Below are 13812 nucleotides of genomic sequence, written 5' to 3'. Positions count from 1 at the left end.
GGGAAAATCATGAACTTATGGCGGGCCGGCCGCCAGAAGTATAGGTAATTAATTTTGTTTGGATTTATTCTGGAACAGAATTCAATATTTTTCGAATGTACGAGAGTATTATTTTCGTCGGCGGGCCGCGGTCTGTGCATCCATGCTTTAGGAAGACAGTTTGTTAGGGCTGTGCTATGCGAATATCGATAAAAATTAACTTTGATTTAAATTTTCGTTTCGAGATATTAAAATAATTTTGTTGGCTTTATTGGTATTATATGTTCAACTTAAAAGATAAATAGTCGCGTGTCAAAATATGATTCGAAATCAAATCTCATTTATACTAAAAAATTTGCATATTCACGGCACCGAGATAACAAGTAGTTTCGGAGGTATACTGATCATTTAACACTAGATTGTAACTTCACAAATACTTGTGGGAGACTAGGTAGTACTGTAGCTTCTTGTTAATGTTGACCGCACCTCCGCTCGCAGTTATAATGAGCTCGGAGACTCTCAACAGCGCGATGCAAACTTTTGTTGCGTCTACCGTGGCGCCATCTGTCATTTATCCGTTTCATTGCCGCCGCCGCCGCGATGCGATCGACTGCGCAGACACGTGGGTAAGAGCTCGTTGCTAGGCAACGCGTGTATCGAGGCGCGGTCCAAAGGCGGAGCGGTTAGCGTGCCGACTTTCGCTTTGTAATCGCTTCGTATCGCAGACTGGACGAAAGTCAGACGAAAAACTATCTGGTCTTCCTCTAGAGCCGTCTTTAAATACCGCAAAAAGGTCATTTCTAGACTGTTGGTCTCTGGGTTGAAAGGTGAGGTAAAGAAACAATAACGCCACCAGAAGATGAGCTTGTATTGTAATTTTTACTTTGCGCTCAATAGAACCCCACCTGCACTTTTTTGATGCGCGCCGTCAGCCCCGATGGGCTCGTTCGTGGAATTCGTCGTTTGTCTGCGGTTTACTTTAAATTGGATATTTACAGTAACCAGTTGTCTATATCATAAGAAGAATGCCATAAGAGACCTATTTGTTACAAACTAGAATTAAATTGAAATTATATTTAATGGCATTTTTCAGCTTAAAGCTAAAAAGCTTAAAAGGCTTCTGTAAATCTGAGAGAAGCTCACAATAAACCCAAATTGTTTTTGTTTTGGTTATACACAATATCTTTAATATAGTAGAGCAATGTATATATTACATGCTCACAAAATAATTTCTAATTTTATAACATAAACACCTGTGTATGTCATAGGAATATTACAATAGCAGGACTATTGTAATATTCCTTTAATAGATTCGATAATAAATTTGTACTCACATATAGAAATATACTTCAAAATAGAAAGAGTTCCAAAAAATTCTGATCTAGGAAGAGTCGACAACGAATTCGAAAGCTGTATATTTTTCACAAATTTCCTTAATCCCGAAATATTGTGTCATTTGAAATTTTCTTCCAAATGTTTTCAATCGGAAGAAACAGACTTACCGTGTAATAGGAGGACCGCGTTATAGGAAGATTGATATTTTCAATTTTAAATGAAACTAAAATGCCAAGTTTTTGTTTTGTAAAATTGTTTTAATATTTTTACGTTGTAAAGCTTTATCGATATGAACGCAAAGCACAACACTATTGTGCGAGTGAGACGGTTGCAGACTCTGTTGACAATCAAAATGGCGGCAAATTTTACTGTCGTTATATCTACATTCTTTAGTGAGACATTTATATATTTTGTGAATATCCGATAAATATATATTTAATTGTTTTTTTGAGTGTGATTAAAATAAATAAAACCAAATACAAAAAATTCATTCCGATAAAATTTACAATGTAATTGGACATTCTTTATCGATATTTTTTTTCTGTATAAATAATTTATAAAAGCCATATCCTTGTTAATATAACTTAATATCTCTTTCTTTTGATGTTTGTTTTGTAATATTTAAGAGGATTTTGTAAATATTTTACATAATTGTGGTACATAGTACCTGTGTAGGTAATATAAGCAATCCTATTTATGAATCTAGGCTGCACATGTTTGGCAGGACATTTGGATGCATATTTGCTTTGTGTTGTTTCATCACCAACATTGCTCTCGTCATGATCATCATTATAGTTTCCAATGAGATCGGTTGGAAGATGGTCTGTAATCTCAGTTTGTCCAACATGCGATTGCTGCTGCGAGGTCTCCATTCCAGAACCTTAACACTTGACAACCCCCCCCCCCATATATATATATATATGTTCTAGAAGATTTTAACACTTATAAGAATAAGTAGGATTTATAATCTATATAAAAAAAAAATTTAATCAAAATCAAGTCCCACGGGCTTGAATTCACGTCGGCAGGCCGCTATGGTTTTTATTCCCAGGCGTGAATTAACATCCGTAGACGGTGGAGTGAAATGAGTTTACCAATTGTACGTTAAATACCTCAGGTCTGAACAGCACAGGCGTAAACACAGTGGAATTATATAATAATATATAATTACATTTGTTGAAATAGCATTGAGACGAAGACACAATTCACAAGGTGTGCGATTTCCTATGATGATATTTACAGTATGATCCCTGGGAACATAAATATTCTTTGATAATTTAAATAAAGAATTGAAAGCATTATGAACATAATTTGGAATCCGATTTTAAAAGTATATATTGTCATACAAATATTTGCCGACTCCATAAAGTTGATATATATACATAGCCAATATGCATTCAAATGTTATATCTTAAACCATGCATGTACAACTTCTCATTATGTTCCATATATTTTATCAATATTAAATATTGTATATGATGTTTTAGTATATACAACACACAGAGGCCATCATACGTTAATTTTAAGATGTTTGCAATGGAATTCATAGTTTTTATTACACTTCTGCTTTATATATATATGTGTCGACATAATAAAAAACTATGTATATGGTACTGTACTATATTTGCCGGACAAAGCTAACATATATATGTTTGTAATCGTATTTGTGATCTTGGACTGCACAAGTTAAAGGTACATGATTTTAGCACATTTCAACAATAGCAAAAAAAACTAAGGATGTGTTTTCAAGTCAATTTTTTATTCGCTGATTTACTGTCTTATATCTAGTTTCTTATAGTTATAATTGACGTGCATTTCATGTTAAATATAAATTAATGAAACACGGTAGTGGTTTAAAGATGTAAGAGCCAGAAAACGCGACCGTTGCGTTCAAAAGACAAAAATGGACTGACGTTTTGAGCTAATGTAAACACATCCTTACCGTTATCAATAAGTAAACAGATATGTTCTGAATTATTTAATGGTACCTATGTCCGGTGAATATAAATGTGTACATAAATAGATGAATGCTTTTATTTTTCGCATTTTATGTACGTTTATATAAACTTTTCGTATTTCAGGTCTGTATTTTTGTTCAAAATATTTTTATTTATCGATTTATAAATTTATTTTGTTAATTATCTTTTAGAATGATATTTAACTATATACTTTTTTAAATAATGCATTTTGTTGATTGGAAACCGTTGGCTATGTGAAGGCTTCGCTGTGTTTTTCTAGAACAAGATTCAGTGCAAGGAATACTATAGTAACAGATGGCACAAAATAAATGTCGTAATTTGAACGCACCTTAATTTTTACAAATGGCGCCAAATGTCAATACGCTTTGACATATATGATGTAGATATATAGAGAATTAGTTGTAACAAATTTAAAATGTCAATGTTCAATGTTGCCACTTGACATATAATTTATATTTTAACACTTAAAAAAATTATCAACAACATGGGGTTTAATGTTTGTTGTTGAAATTTTTTTTTTAATTTATATCAATATGGCTGCCAGTTCTAATTATGAAATTACTTTTGCACCGCCTGTTATTTATTAATTTAACATTATATGTCATTTATAATAATCAGTTGTATATGACGTAAGAAGGATGAAAACTGAAAAGATAAGCTCGAATTTGATAGAACCTATGTATGATATGTATCACTCAAGTTAAAATAAAGCCTTAATAATATTTATTAATTTCTATGGTTGTACATATAGTGAGTATATACAAGGATTTGTGGGGTAAATGTAAAATTTCAGGTGACATACTCTATGAACGGACAGAACTCCTATAAAACGTATAGTCACGCGTTATAGTCAATACTATATAAGAGTATTCTCGTACAACGCGTTATTTTGACTTTGTATAACTTAATATATAAATGGTTGACATATAACATATGTTTATGATTATATATAATTGTTGATTTCATATAGATAAAACGGGGGCACTTTCCGCGTTATATGAGGGAATACAATTATTAATACACAATGTACTTGCAACAAAATAATTTATATATAGTGAAGTATAAATGTCACTTGTTTTTCTTGATGTCACTTTTGAATGTAGAGGACATTTTTTTGGAACTATTTTAGATTCTACTGTTCCAGATTTAGGTAATTTTTAACACCCATTTGTTACACTATTAAAATTATTATTTTTTATTAATAACATTATATATATCGGTAATATAGACATAGCTCGAGTTGTGACCACGTGTGATATATTTATTAATTTGATATTTCACTTTGGATTCTAAAGAGTCAAGAGAAGAATGGAAGAAGAATCTAATGTGTAACCAGAGTTACAAACATAATTCAATCTGTGAAGAATCTGCAACAAATTTGTGTTTTTTTTAAATCTGTATTATTGATTCAAAATCTTTTTTTTATGTAAAAGCCTTAAAAGAAGTTCTACAAGAAGTTACTAATTTATTTCATAGTGAAAACGTATGATGTAAGTATACGAGTCAAATTAAATCTGTAAAAAACATTTTTCATACTACCCTCATTTTTGTAATCAATATATATTAAGCAATTAAATGTGGTAGAGGATTGAGATTTGCGATCATTGATCATGGGGTTAATTATATAGGATTGCCACTGCCCACAAACAAGTTTCCAGAGGATGGGCAGCATCGTCTTCTCAATTTACTGCAATCTCCAACCTAGGGAGGTGATTATGATATATCCTCCCATAAATATCTTTTTGGGGGCAGTTCTCAACTCCAGTGGGCGTCTATTAGCTGAAACGACTGGTATATATAAATATAATCTTCATTTATGTATTTTTAAGTCCTAGCTGAATCTGGCGAGAACTCGAGCTGATATCAGGCTTAAAAACCATAAACGTGTTTGGTTTTCGGTTGCACCAATCGGTTCCTTTTGTATTAGATCTAAGCAAGTGTTATGAACACATTAATATGTAAGTGTATTTTAAATGTAGGTACAAAGAGTCAGCGCCAAATCTATTAGTGGAATAAATTATATGAAATATTTATTTGTTTTTATTTGTTGCCGTGTCTCCTTATAGCTGATTAAAAGAGGGTAGTTTTAACTCTTTCATTACCAGCGCTGGAGTCAGATTTGGTTCACTGGACGTTCACTAGAGTTAGCCGTCATCTACCTTGTAATGCGGGCTTATGTGTAGATCCCTGTTATAAGATTTATCACAACCAAATAAATTTTATTATTAATTAATATACCAGTAAAATCTTAAAATATATGACACAGATAAGAAAATTCGAACATCAGCTTACCGCCATGCAATGTGCACACATCGCGGCGCATACGCACGGTTCAGTATCGAAAGGGTTGTCGATAATCGATCATGCATACAGCGCCATCTAGTGACACGGTTGTGCAATTAAGAATACTGTACTTATAAAGTTATATTGGAATTAGATACAGTGTTGTGGTTAAGCATTCTCAAAATTGAAGACTGGCAACCCTTGGAAAATGTTAAACGGATGCCATTTCTAATCGATCATTGGAAAATTATGGGAGAGGCCTCTGTACAATGATGAACGTCAAATGTCTGAAATTATAATGTAAATACGTTAACTATGAATTCACTATTTTTTACCAAAAAGTTATAAAATTCTTCAACACTTAATCCTGTGACACTATATATTTAAGCAATAATTTTCAATAAATCGATTTTTTATGTACTAGCTGTGCTCACGACTTCTCGTGGAATATTATATTAAGTAACCTAAGTTACTCCTTATTACATCAGCTACCTGCCAGTATAATTCACGTCAAAATCGGTCTAGCCCAGTGGCGTAGCTAGGGGATGGCGAGCAGGGCGGCCGCACCAGGCACCACAAGTAGCACCACAAGGGCACAAAGTTGAAAATAATTTTTTTTTGAATAATGAATAATGAAATGTTAAAAGAAAAATGAAAACCATTATTTAAAGTAAATAACATAAAAAGAATATCGAATTTTACTATTTTTGTGGTTAAAAAGTTGTTAAATAATATGAACATTAAAAAAAATAAACGGTTACAAATTATAATATACACAGTGTTTAAGCCTTTCATTCGCAAAACACAGTGTTTTTTAAAAGGGCCCTAAATGACAAAATAATAAATTATTACACTATTGCAAGATTATTTAATGATAAATAGATTAAATAATCTTGCAATAATGTCAATAGAACATGAATTAGTCGACACTATTGATTTTGAAAATGTGATTAATGACTTTGCAGGCCAAAAAGCGAGGAATGTTCGTTTTTAAATTTTCCCAATAAATTTTATTAAGGTCTAATGTTATTTTAAATATATTTATTATTTTGAACCAAGAAAAAATATATATTAACTACATTCTGTTCTGAATTTTGAAATTATTTACACTCCTTAGGGGGGGGGGGGGGAGCACCAAGCCCCAATCTGCCCCAGGCCCCAAATAACATAGCTACGCCACTGGTCTAGCCATTTCAGAGATAAACCGGAACAAATAGACACATAATTAAAAACAATGGTATATTTGCCGTATAATATATGCCGTAAATATATATCTATATATATGCGCTAAAAGCGATTTTTTTTAATATTACAAATAGCAATTTCGAATTTATTTAAATGTATAGATAAAAGAGTTTGTAAACAGTATATACTTTTTGGGCGCGAAAATTATTTCAATATGGCGACGTCATCTGTCAAACGTCATTATAATCCGTTTCGAATAAATCATTTAACACTCATTAAATGGATTTTCCAATAAACTCAGTATGAGTGGCTGCAGATGGAAAAGATTTTAATTTAAATAATAATGGAGGAAAATTTACTAAGCCCTGACCCTGTTGAGCAAAATGGCGGAGTGTGCGTTTGTAAGGGCGGCCCCACTTTGAACATACTTAAAGACGTACAAAGGGCCTACGAGGAGAGGATAGAGCTCCTTAATAAAGTCGGAGGGAAGAACAAGACGCAGGTAATTCCCCTAATTTGAATCATTCTGTTTACGTTGTATTCTTACATAGAGAAAACTAGTGAACTAAAAATTGTTACAATACACTGATATTTTATTTATTTTTTTTATTTCATATTCTTTATTGTACACGATAAGATACATTTAATAAGTTTTACAATAATATGTACAATGAGCGGTCTTATCACACAAGGCAATCTCTTACAGACAACCATAGTAAGGAAAAGATAAAAGTTCTTATAAAGGGTAGTTCACGTGTACAAAAAAATACATATTCACAAACAAATGAACATAAATATACATAGACATACATACTTAAACATACATACATACGTATAAAACATATATACTTATATTAAAAAACGTTAAACCTTTTCTTTTCATTTACATATTATAAATATAATACAGTAATAAATAATATCATCTAACTGTCTTCGATCAGTATTGGTTCGATCGCACTTATAATGTACACATAATGTTATTGCACAGATAATGTTAATAAATATAATAAGTTAGATGTCTTTTAAAATTTGTTTAGTTAAACGAAAAGGTAATTTCCTGGAATTTATTTTTTAATAGTAATAATGATCACAATTTTTGCGCCTATATAAAATTGTTACACACAATAAGCGCGTTGGAGTTGGGTAAAGCGATCCATTGCGACTGAATTTCCGGGAAACGACCTAATGGCGAGTCCTGCGTCCAGTGCGGCTGGTGTTTGCTTGAGATTTAAATGTTTACGAATTCAATTGGTAAAAAGATTGCCATGAGGAGCAGTCTTGCACTGCTCGCATCCAGTTACTTCCTGCGACTTTTACTATGTCGTAGGTTTACCTAGGATGCCTATTCACGACGCGTCGACCTGCTAGTGGTCGCCAGACGAGATCATTTCGGCACCCAACTGCCATCGTTACCACGAGCGATATGCTCCGCCCATTGCAACTTCCAATGAGCAATACTTCGAGCTACATTAGTAACTTTGTGCTTTTTATAAGGCTACTGCTTGCTACAGAATTAGAACTGTCCGGACTTATACCGTTATATATACCTTTCTCTATCGCACACATCCTTCGTCACTCTCACACAGACGGTACGTGTGATTGGTTGTAAAGTAGAGATTGTGATTGGTTGTGTAAAAAGTTAGTTTTAAGATTTGTTAACGTCAGTATAAGGTTTCGGCAAATAAAATTCTGTATAGTTCACGGACCCTTCCGCTCCGTGAACTCATGTCAGATGATGCTGTAAAAGCCAAGCAATTTAAACAAACTCTGTTTTTTGAACTCGAGTTTTACTTTTTGCTCAATGAAAGTTTCCTAAAGGCATTACCTGTTTCAAGAGTACATAAAATTAGTAACACATGCAATAATTTTATAATGTTCCACAAATAAAAACTACACAATCCTTCCTTAATTTTTTTTAAGTAATTGTTCAACTTATAAACGAAGGAAATGATTGATGTCTTCCGGAAGTTTGTGAAAGTAATCACAAAAATATACTCGACGCTGTGTATTCTACCTGTATCTTCCTCGTACCTTTACAAGTTGAAGAATGTTTTAATTAGGCTCATCTGCAATAATTCACAAGATGTATAGGTACATATGAAATGAATATTTCTACTGTGACAATGTTAAAAGAACAGTGTCACATTGATCAGAAAGAATTGGAGTTGCTGCGCTCGTGGGTCGGAGATCTCGTGGAGCAGAACGGATTGCTGGCGCGAGCCGTCGAGGAGATGGAGACGGAGGTTTCCTCCAGAATAATGCTGGAGAGGCGAAGAAATTCAGAGGTAGGATATAAACTAACTAATCAAAAAACCAGTATTTGGGATATTTATTTCTTATTTGAAACCGGACCAAGTAATGTTGGTTATTTATAAGTATGTATACTTATAATTAACGACAGTTGTAAGTATGAATGTTTATAATTAACATTGGTTACTTATAAGTATATATGCTTATAATTAACGTCAGGTGCTTATAAGCGTGTATTGTTTTAAATCGCTTTATTACGAAATTATAATCGGCGATCGAAATAAGGACTATTTTTGCAACATGAAAGTCAAAACTTATATTCAGCGTAGTAAGAACGTTTTCTTATAACTTCCATGGTCTATATATATATACACACACATATATATTTATACATACATATGTATATATATATATATATATATATATATACATATATCCGACCGACGAGAAAGAGATCACTTTAAGCTTTAGGAAAGCGTCAAAACTTCTTGTTCGAAATGCTGCAGTTGCAGACGAAGGTACTTGATCAATGTGTGTTGCCAGTGATGACTTGGTACCGAGGCGTGGTCGCTTACGATGGGCCTTATAGGTCAAGGTCTTATAGATCAATTGAGAGTGCTATTCTCGAAGCTTTGCTGGTTCAATCAGAAATGAGGATATCGGCAGAAGAACCAAAGTCACTGACGTTGATCGAAGAATTTGTCGAAGAAGCAGCGGTGGGTATATTCCTCATATTGTTCATGCAACCGACTTTGGCCGTTGGGACAGAAAAGTTCTCATATGGCAACTTAGAGCCAGGAGATGCTGCAGGTAGACCGTATAAGTTGACTGACGACTCATTTACTCATTTATTTAATTGCCTATTTTTACACTTTTATTTACAATTTTAATTTTAACTTAACTATTGTTTCTTTTAATCACGTTATCTGCAATCGTTCTGCACATTTTTGTGAATGTTGGTCTTGCTTCGTTGCCTTGGATCAGCGAGGCCATAGAGTCCTTGCTAACCTTACTGCGTAACCGGCATTCGGAGTCGACCCGGAGTTCTCTGTATGCGGGACAGTGGGCTACCACGATCTGGTCCACGCCCTGTTCATAGAAGTACGAGGGGTCCTCCTTTTTTTTGCATTTTTATGGTCCCCGCTATTGGGAGCCTCTCGTAACCCTAGTTTGTTTGGGACAGAGACTTTATTTACAAATATTTTTTTTCAGGGTTTTATCTTTATTCTACACTCACTTTCATTCTTCTCAATTTCTTTTATTCTTTCCTTTTATCCTTCACAATATCTTGCAATTGTTTTTTGTTCTTTCATTCCTTTTTGCTTTCATCGCCTTCCTTTCTTCTCTTTGGTGGTTAGGTAAAATTTTTGAGGGGTCCTCCTTGAGCTTGAACCGGTGAAGGTACTCGGAGAACCCCCCGTGTCCCGTGAAGAGCTGGATCAAAACTGCATCTACAAAGTTAGTCTCGGGAAATAGCTGGATGCAGGTAGCGCAAGTCCAGACATTATGGCGACTTTGGAGGAGACCTATGAGTTGCCAAGAGCGTTTATGTTCGATATTGGTTCGTTCCTGTAACTGGAACTATTTGAAGTATTTTTGCGTGTGAAACTCATAAGATTTGCCTCGACGGACTTTGTTATTGAATTTTCAAAAGATACGTGACCAGTTATAATATTATTTTTTTGGGAATACCAATGTTCATGTTAACATACGTACGTTTATAATCTTTTTAACAGCCTGAATATACTACATGCGTGGTTTACTTTAAAAATGAAATTGTGAAAATAAAATTAAAGTGATATAAATATTTGTACTCGTTGTGCGATGCGGTAGGTAATATTATCGGTTTCTTTTTAATTTAAATATGTCCTCACTAGCTGAATAATTACATAATATAGTATGGCAGAGATTCTAGAGCGTTCTAATACAACTTGTGAAAATTTCAGATTTCTCTGCGAGATGTTTACTTGCACTGCAGTGTGATGTGTGGTGTGGGCACGAAAGTATGGGCACAAAAGTATGGGCACAAAAGTATAGGCACAAAAGTATGGGCACAAAAGATTGGGCATAAATGTTTGGGCACAAAAGTTTGGGCACAAAAGTATGGGCACAAAAGTATAAGCACATAAGTATAAGCACATAAGATTGGACATAAATGTGTGGGCACAAAAGCTTGGGCACAAAAGTATTGACACAAAACTATGGTCAGAAAGTGTGGGCACATACTTCAGTGTGTGCACTAGTCATCGTGGTGCCTTGCATCTGTGTTCACATTGGTAGCCGTAGTTTCTGTGGTTTTCCATCTTGACATGTTATGAGTACGAATTATGGCTTCTGTCGTAGGCGAAATTTTTGTTATACGGATGATCTATCGCCTCTTTGGTCATCATGGAAACGATCTCCTTGTTCTTCTTGGTCGTGCTAGCACTGGAATGTGCAGTTAGGCTTGTTGTTGGCCTGGAAGTGAAGGGGGCGTGGTGGCAGGTGGTGGCAGAGCTCCGTGCGGAGTTGGCAGCGCTGCGACGGCGGTTGGCGCGTAAGGACTCTGACGTGCGCGGACTGCTGGAACTGCTGCGACGACTCCGCGAATACGACCACCGCGATATACACGACATACGCTTCTACGAGGTCACCGAGCGCGATATATTCGGATGCTCCGGGTGAGTGACGTGTTTACTGAAGCCTTCCAAGAGGCTTCAAAGGTTCCAAGAGGCTGTAAGCTGAAATCAAGTGCATCTGACGGTACAGGAGTGATGATTGGGAAGGTTGCAATCGGTCAACGAACAATAGAAAGGGTAATAAAAGAGATTTCTATATAAGATCAAATATAAGGAGAATATTTGTAGTTGAAAGTAACCTATTTGTCCTAGTGGATTGGCATGTTGAAATGGCAGTAGATATGCCATGTAGCTCGAAGAATAGACGGCAGTTTTGGCTTTAAGGTTCTGGAGTGATGACTTTCAGCCGGCAAGCGAGGTATACGATGTTCACCCTCAAGGCGGGCTGATGATTTATTAAGATCGATATAAAACGCTGGTTGATGTCCGCTCTGGTAGATGCTGGTGCCGTAGAGGATGTATTCCCAGCAGTGGACATCTTACAGTTACAATGCTAATAAAGTTTTGCAGTAGTGGTATACACTATTAAACCTTAAATTTTTTTATTAACTGTAATGTAACTAATATATATATTAAGTAAAGATTTTCAAAAAATCATTTATTAACGTCTTAATAACGACTTTGTTTTAAAGTGCAAATTGATTTTTGTTTCAATCAATATGCGCTCCCCTGAAAATGCGATTCGTACATTATCATCATATGAGCTACGGAACCTCCAATACAGAAGCGGCCATTTGCCATTACAACTTTTCATTCCTCACACACAAACACTACTATTACTACTACTCCGCTAGCTCAGTGACCCAAAGCGGGTCCTGGCCTCCGAAGCGAGAGACTTCCACTTTCCTCTATCTTGCGCCATCGTCTGCCATTGGTTGACATTCAATTCGCGCAAGTCTGCCTCAACGCGATCGATCCAGCGATACCTGGGTCTACCCACTGGTCTTCGACCCCTCGGTTTTTCCAGGTACGCTACCTTCACGCTCCGATCCGATCCCATTCGCTCCAAGTGACCAAGCCAGCGGATTCGTTGAGCTTTATATTCGCCAATGATATTTGGCTATGCTACTAAAGTCTCAATTTCGGCATTCTTTCACACACAAACACACAAGTGATTAATTTCAAGATAAAATAGTAAAATGTATCAAAAATAATAAATTAATAATGAAATATCTTTTCGCAGGCAAACAGACATGGAAAATGATGACAAACAGAGTGAGAAACAAGATCAAAATCAAAAAGACAAGGATTTTCAAAACGTAACATTTATATGACGGAATCTACTTTTTTATAACCTTTTTATTTATTTATTTTGAATATATTTTATATATTTTGTAAACTTTTTTTTATTTTATATCCTCTTTTTTTCGTTTCCGAATTAAGTGGTGCGAGAATATAGTGGTTTTATTAGAACAATTCTCACAAAATTATAAATAGAGGTCAACATTAGATTGACTTAGCTTTAAGCAAATGGGCACGGGAGCTTTTAAGTTCTTGAATGAGATCTAGAGATTACATATAGCATAGGAGGTCCATCCATAAAGCGGACTGACGACCTGATGAAGGTCCTCAGAAGAAACTGGACGTGGGCCACTAAAAACTGATCCAAGATATACGTCGAGCAGTGTTATGTTGAAAAGAATCTAAATATCTTGAGTTGGAAAATTATAGCTATTATTAATGATAAAGAATTCTATTAATTCTGGTGTAGTAAAGTATTGGACCTAGTTGAGGTCTCTGCGGTACTCCTTGACCTTAGTTCCTCAATATAAGTCTATAATAAGCACTTTTAGCCCTCTATAGAAAGCAGTAAATGCCAACCGGCTCCCTGCTTATGTAATGATAAAAAACAAATGTAGAACTATTAGGGGGATCGGAAAGTAATGGCGTTTCTGCGCATGTCCATATTTGATTGTCTTTTTGATAGCTCATACTTGAAAGACATTGTATACTAGATGGCAAAAAGTGTGTAATAACAAAGGTGAATATATTGTTGATCAGAAGTAAAAACTTGTTGAAAATGTAGTCGTGTGAATTTGACCTAAAGCGACATTACTTTCCGGTTCCCCTGATATGTAGTCAAATACAGATTTTGAACGTCGTAACAGTGTCTATTAAGATTTGAATCTTATTACAAGGATACAAAGCTCAAAGTGGAATTACATTTTTAATTTATTGAACGA

The 13812-nt window shown here is 34.8% G+C and overlaps 1 protein-coding gene across 1 annotated transcript; it reads left to right on the top strand.

The window, feature by feature from the left end:
• The first annotated feature begins 7104 nt into the window (after nt 1–7104).
• On the top strand, nt 7105–12903 carry LOC137922517 (uncharacterized). The gene is made up of 4 exons (XM_068765563.1): nt 7105–7263; nt 8915–9046; nt 11496–11671; nt 12813–12903. The coding sequence occupies exons 1-4, from the start codon at nt 7105–7107 to the stop codon at nt 12901–12903; spliced, it is 558 nt and encodes a 185-aa protein (XP_068621664.1).
• The last annotated feature ends 909 nt before the right edge of the window (nt 12904–13812 follow it).

The sequence above is a fragment of the Battus philenor genome, unplaced genomic scaffold, assembly GCF_028537555.1.
Source record: "Battus philenor isolate CCGP_79_NKW_IND1 unplaced genomic scaffold, ilBatPhil1.0.hap1 SCAF_2, whole genome shotgun sequence".
Lineage (NCBI taxonomy): Eukaryota > Metazoa > Arthropoda > Insecta > Lepidoptera > Papilionidae > Battus > Battus philenor.
The sequence above is the reverse complement of the archived record's forward strand: the minus strand, read 5'-3'. Positions and strand labels throughout refer to the sequence as shown.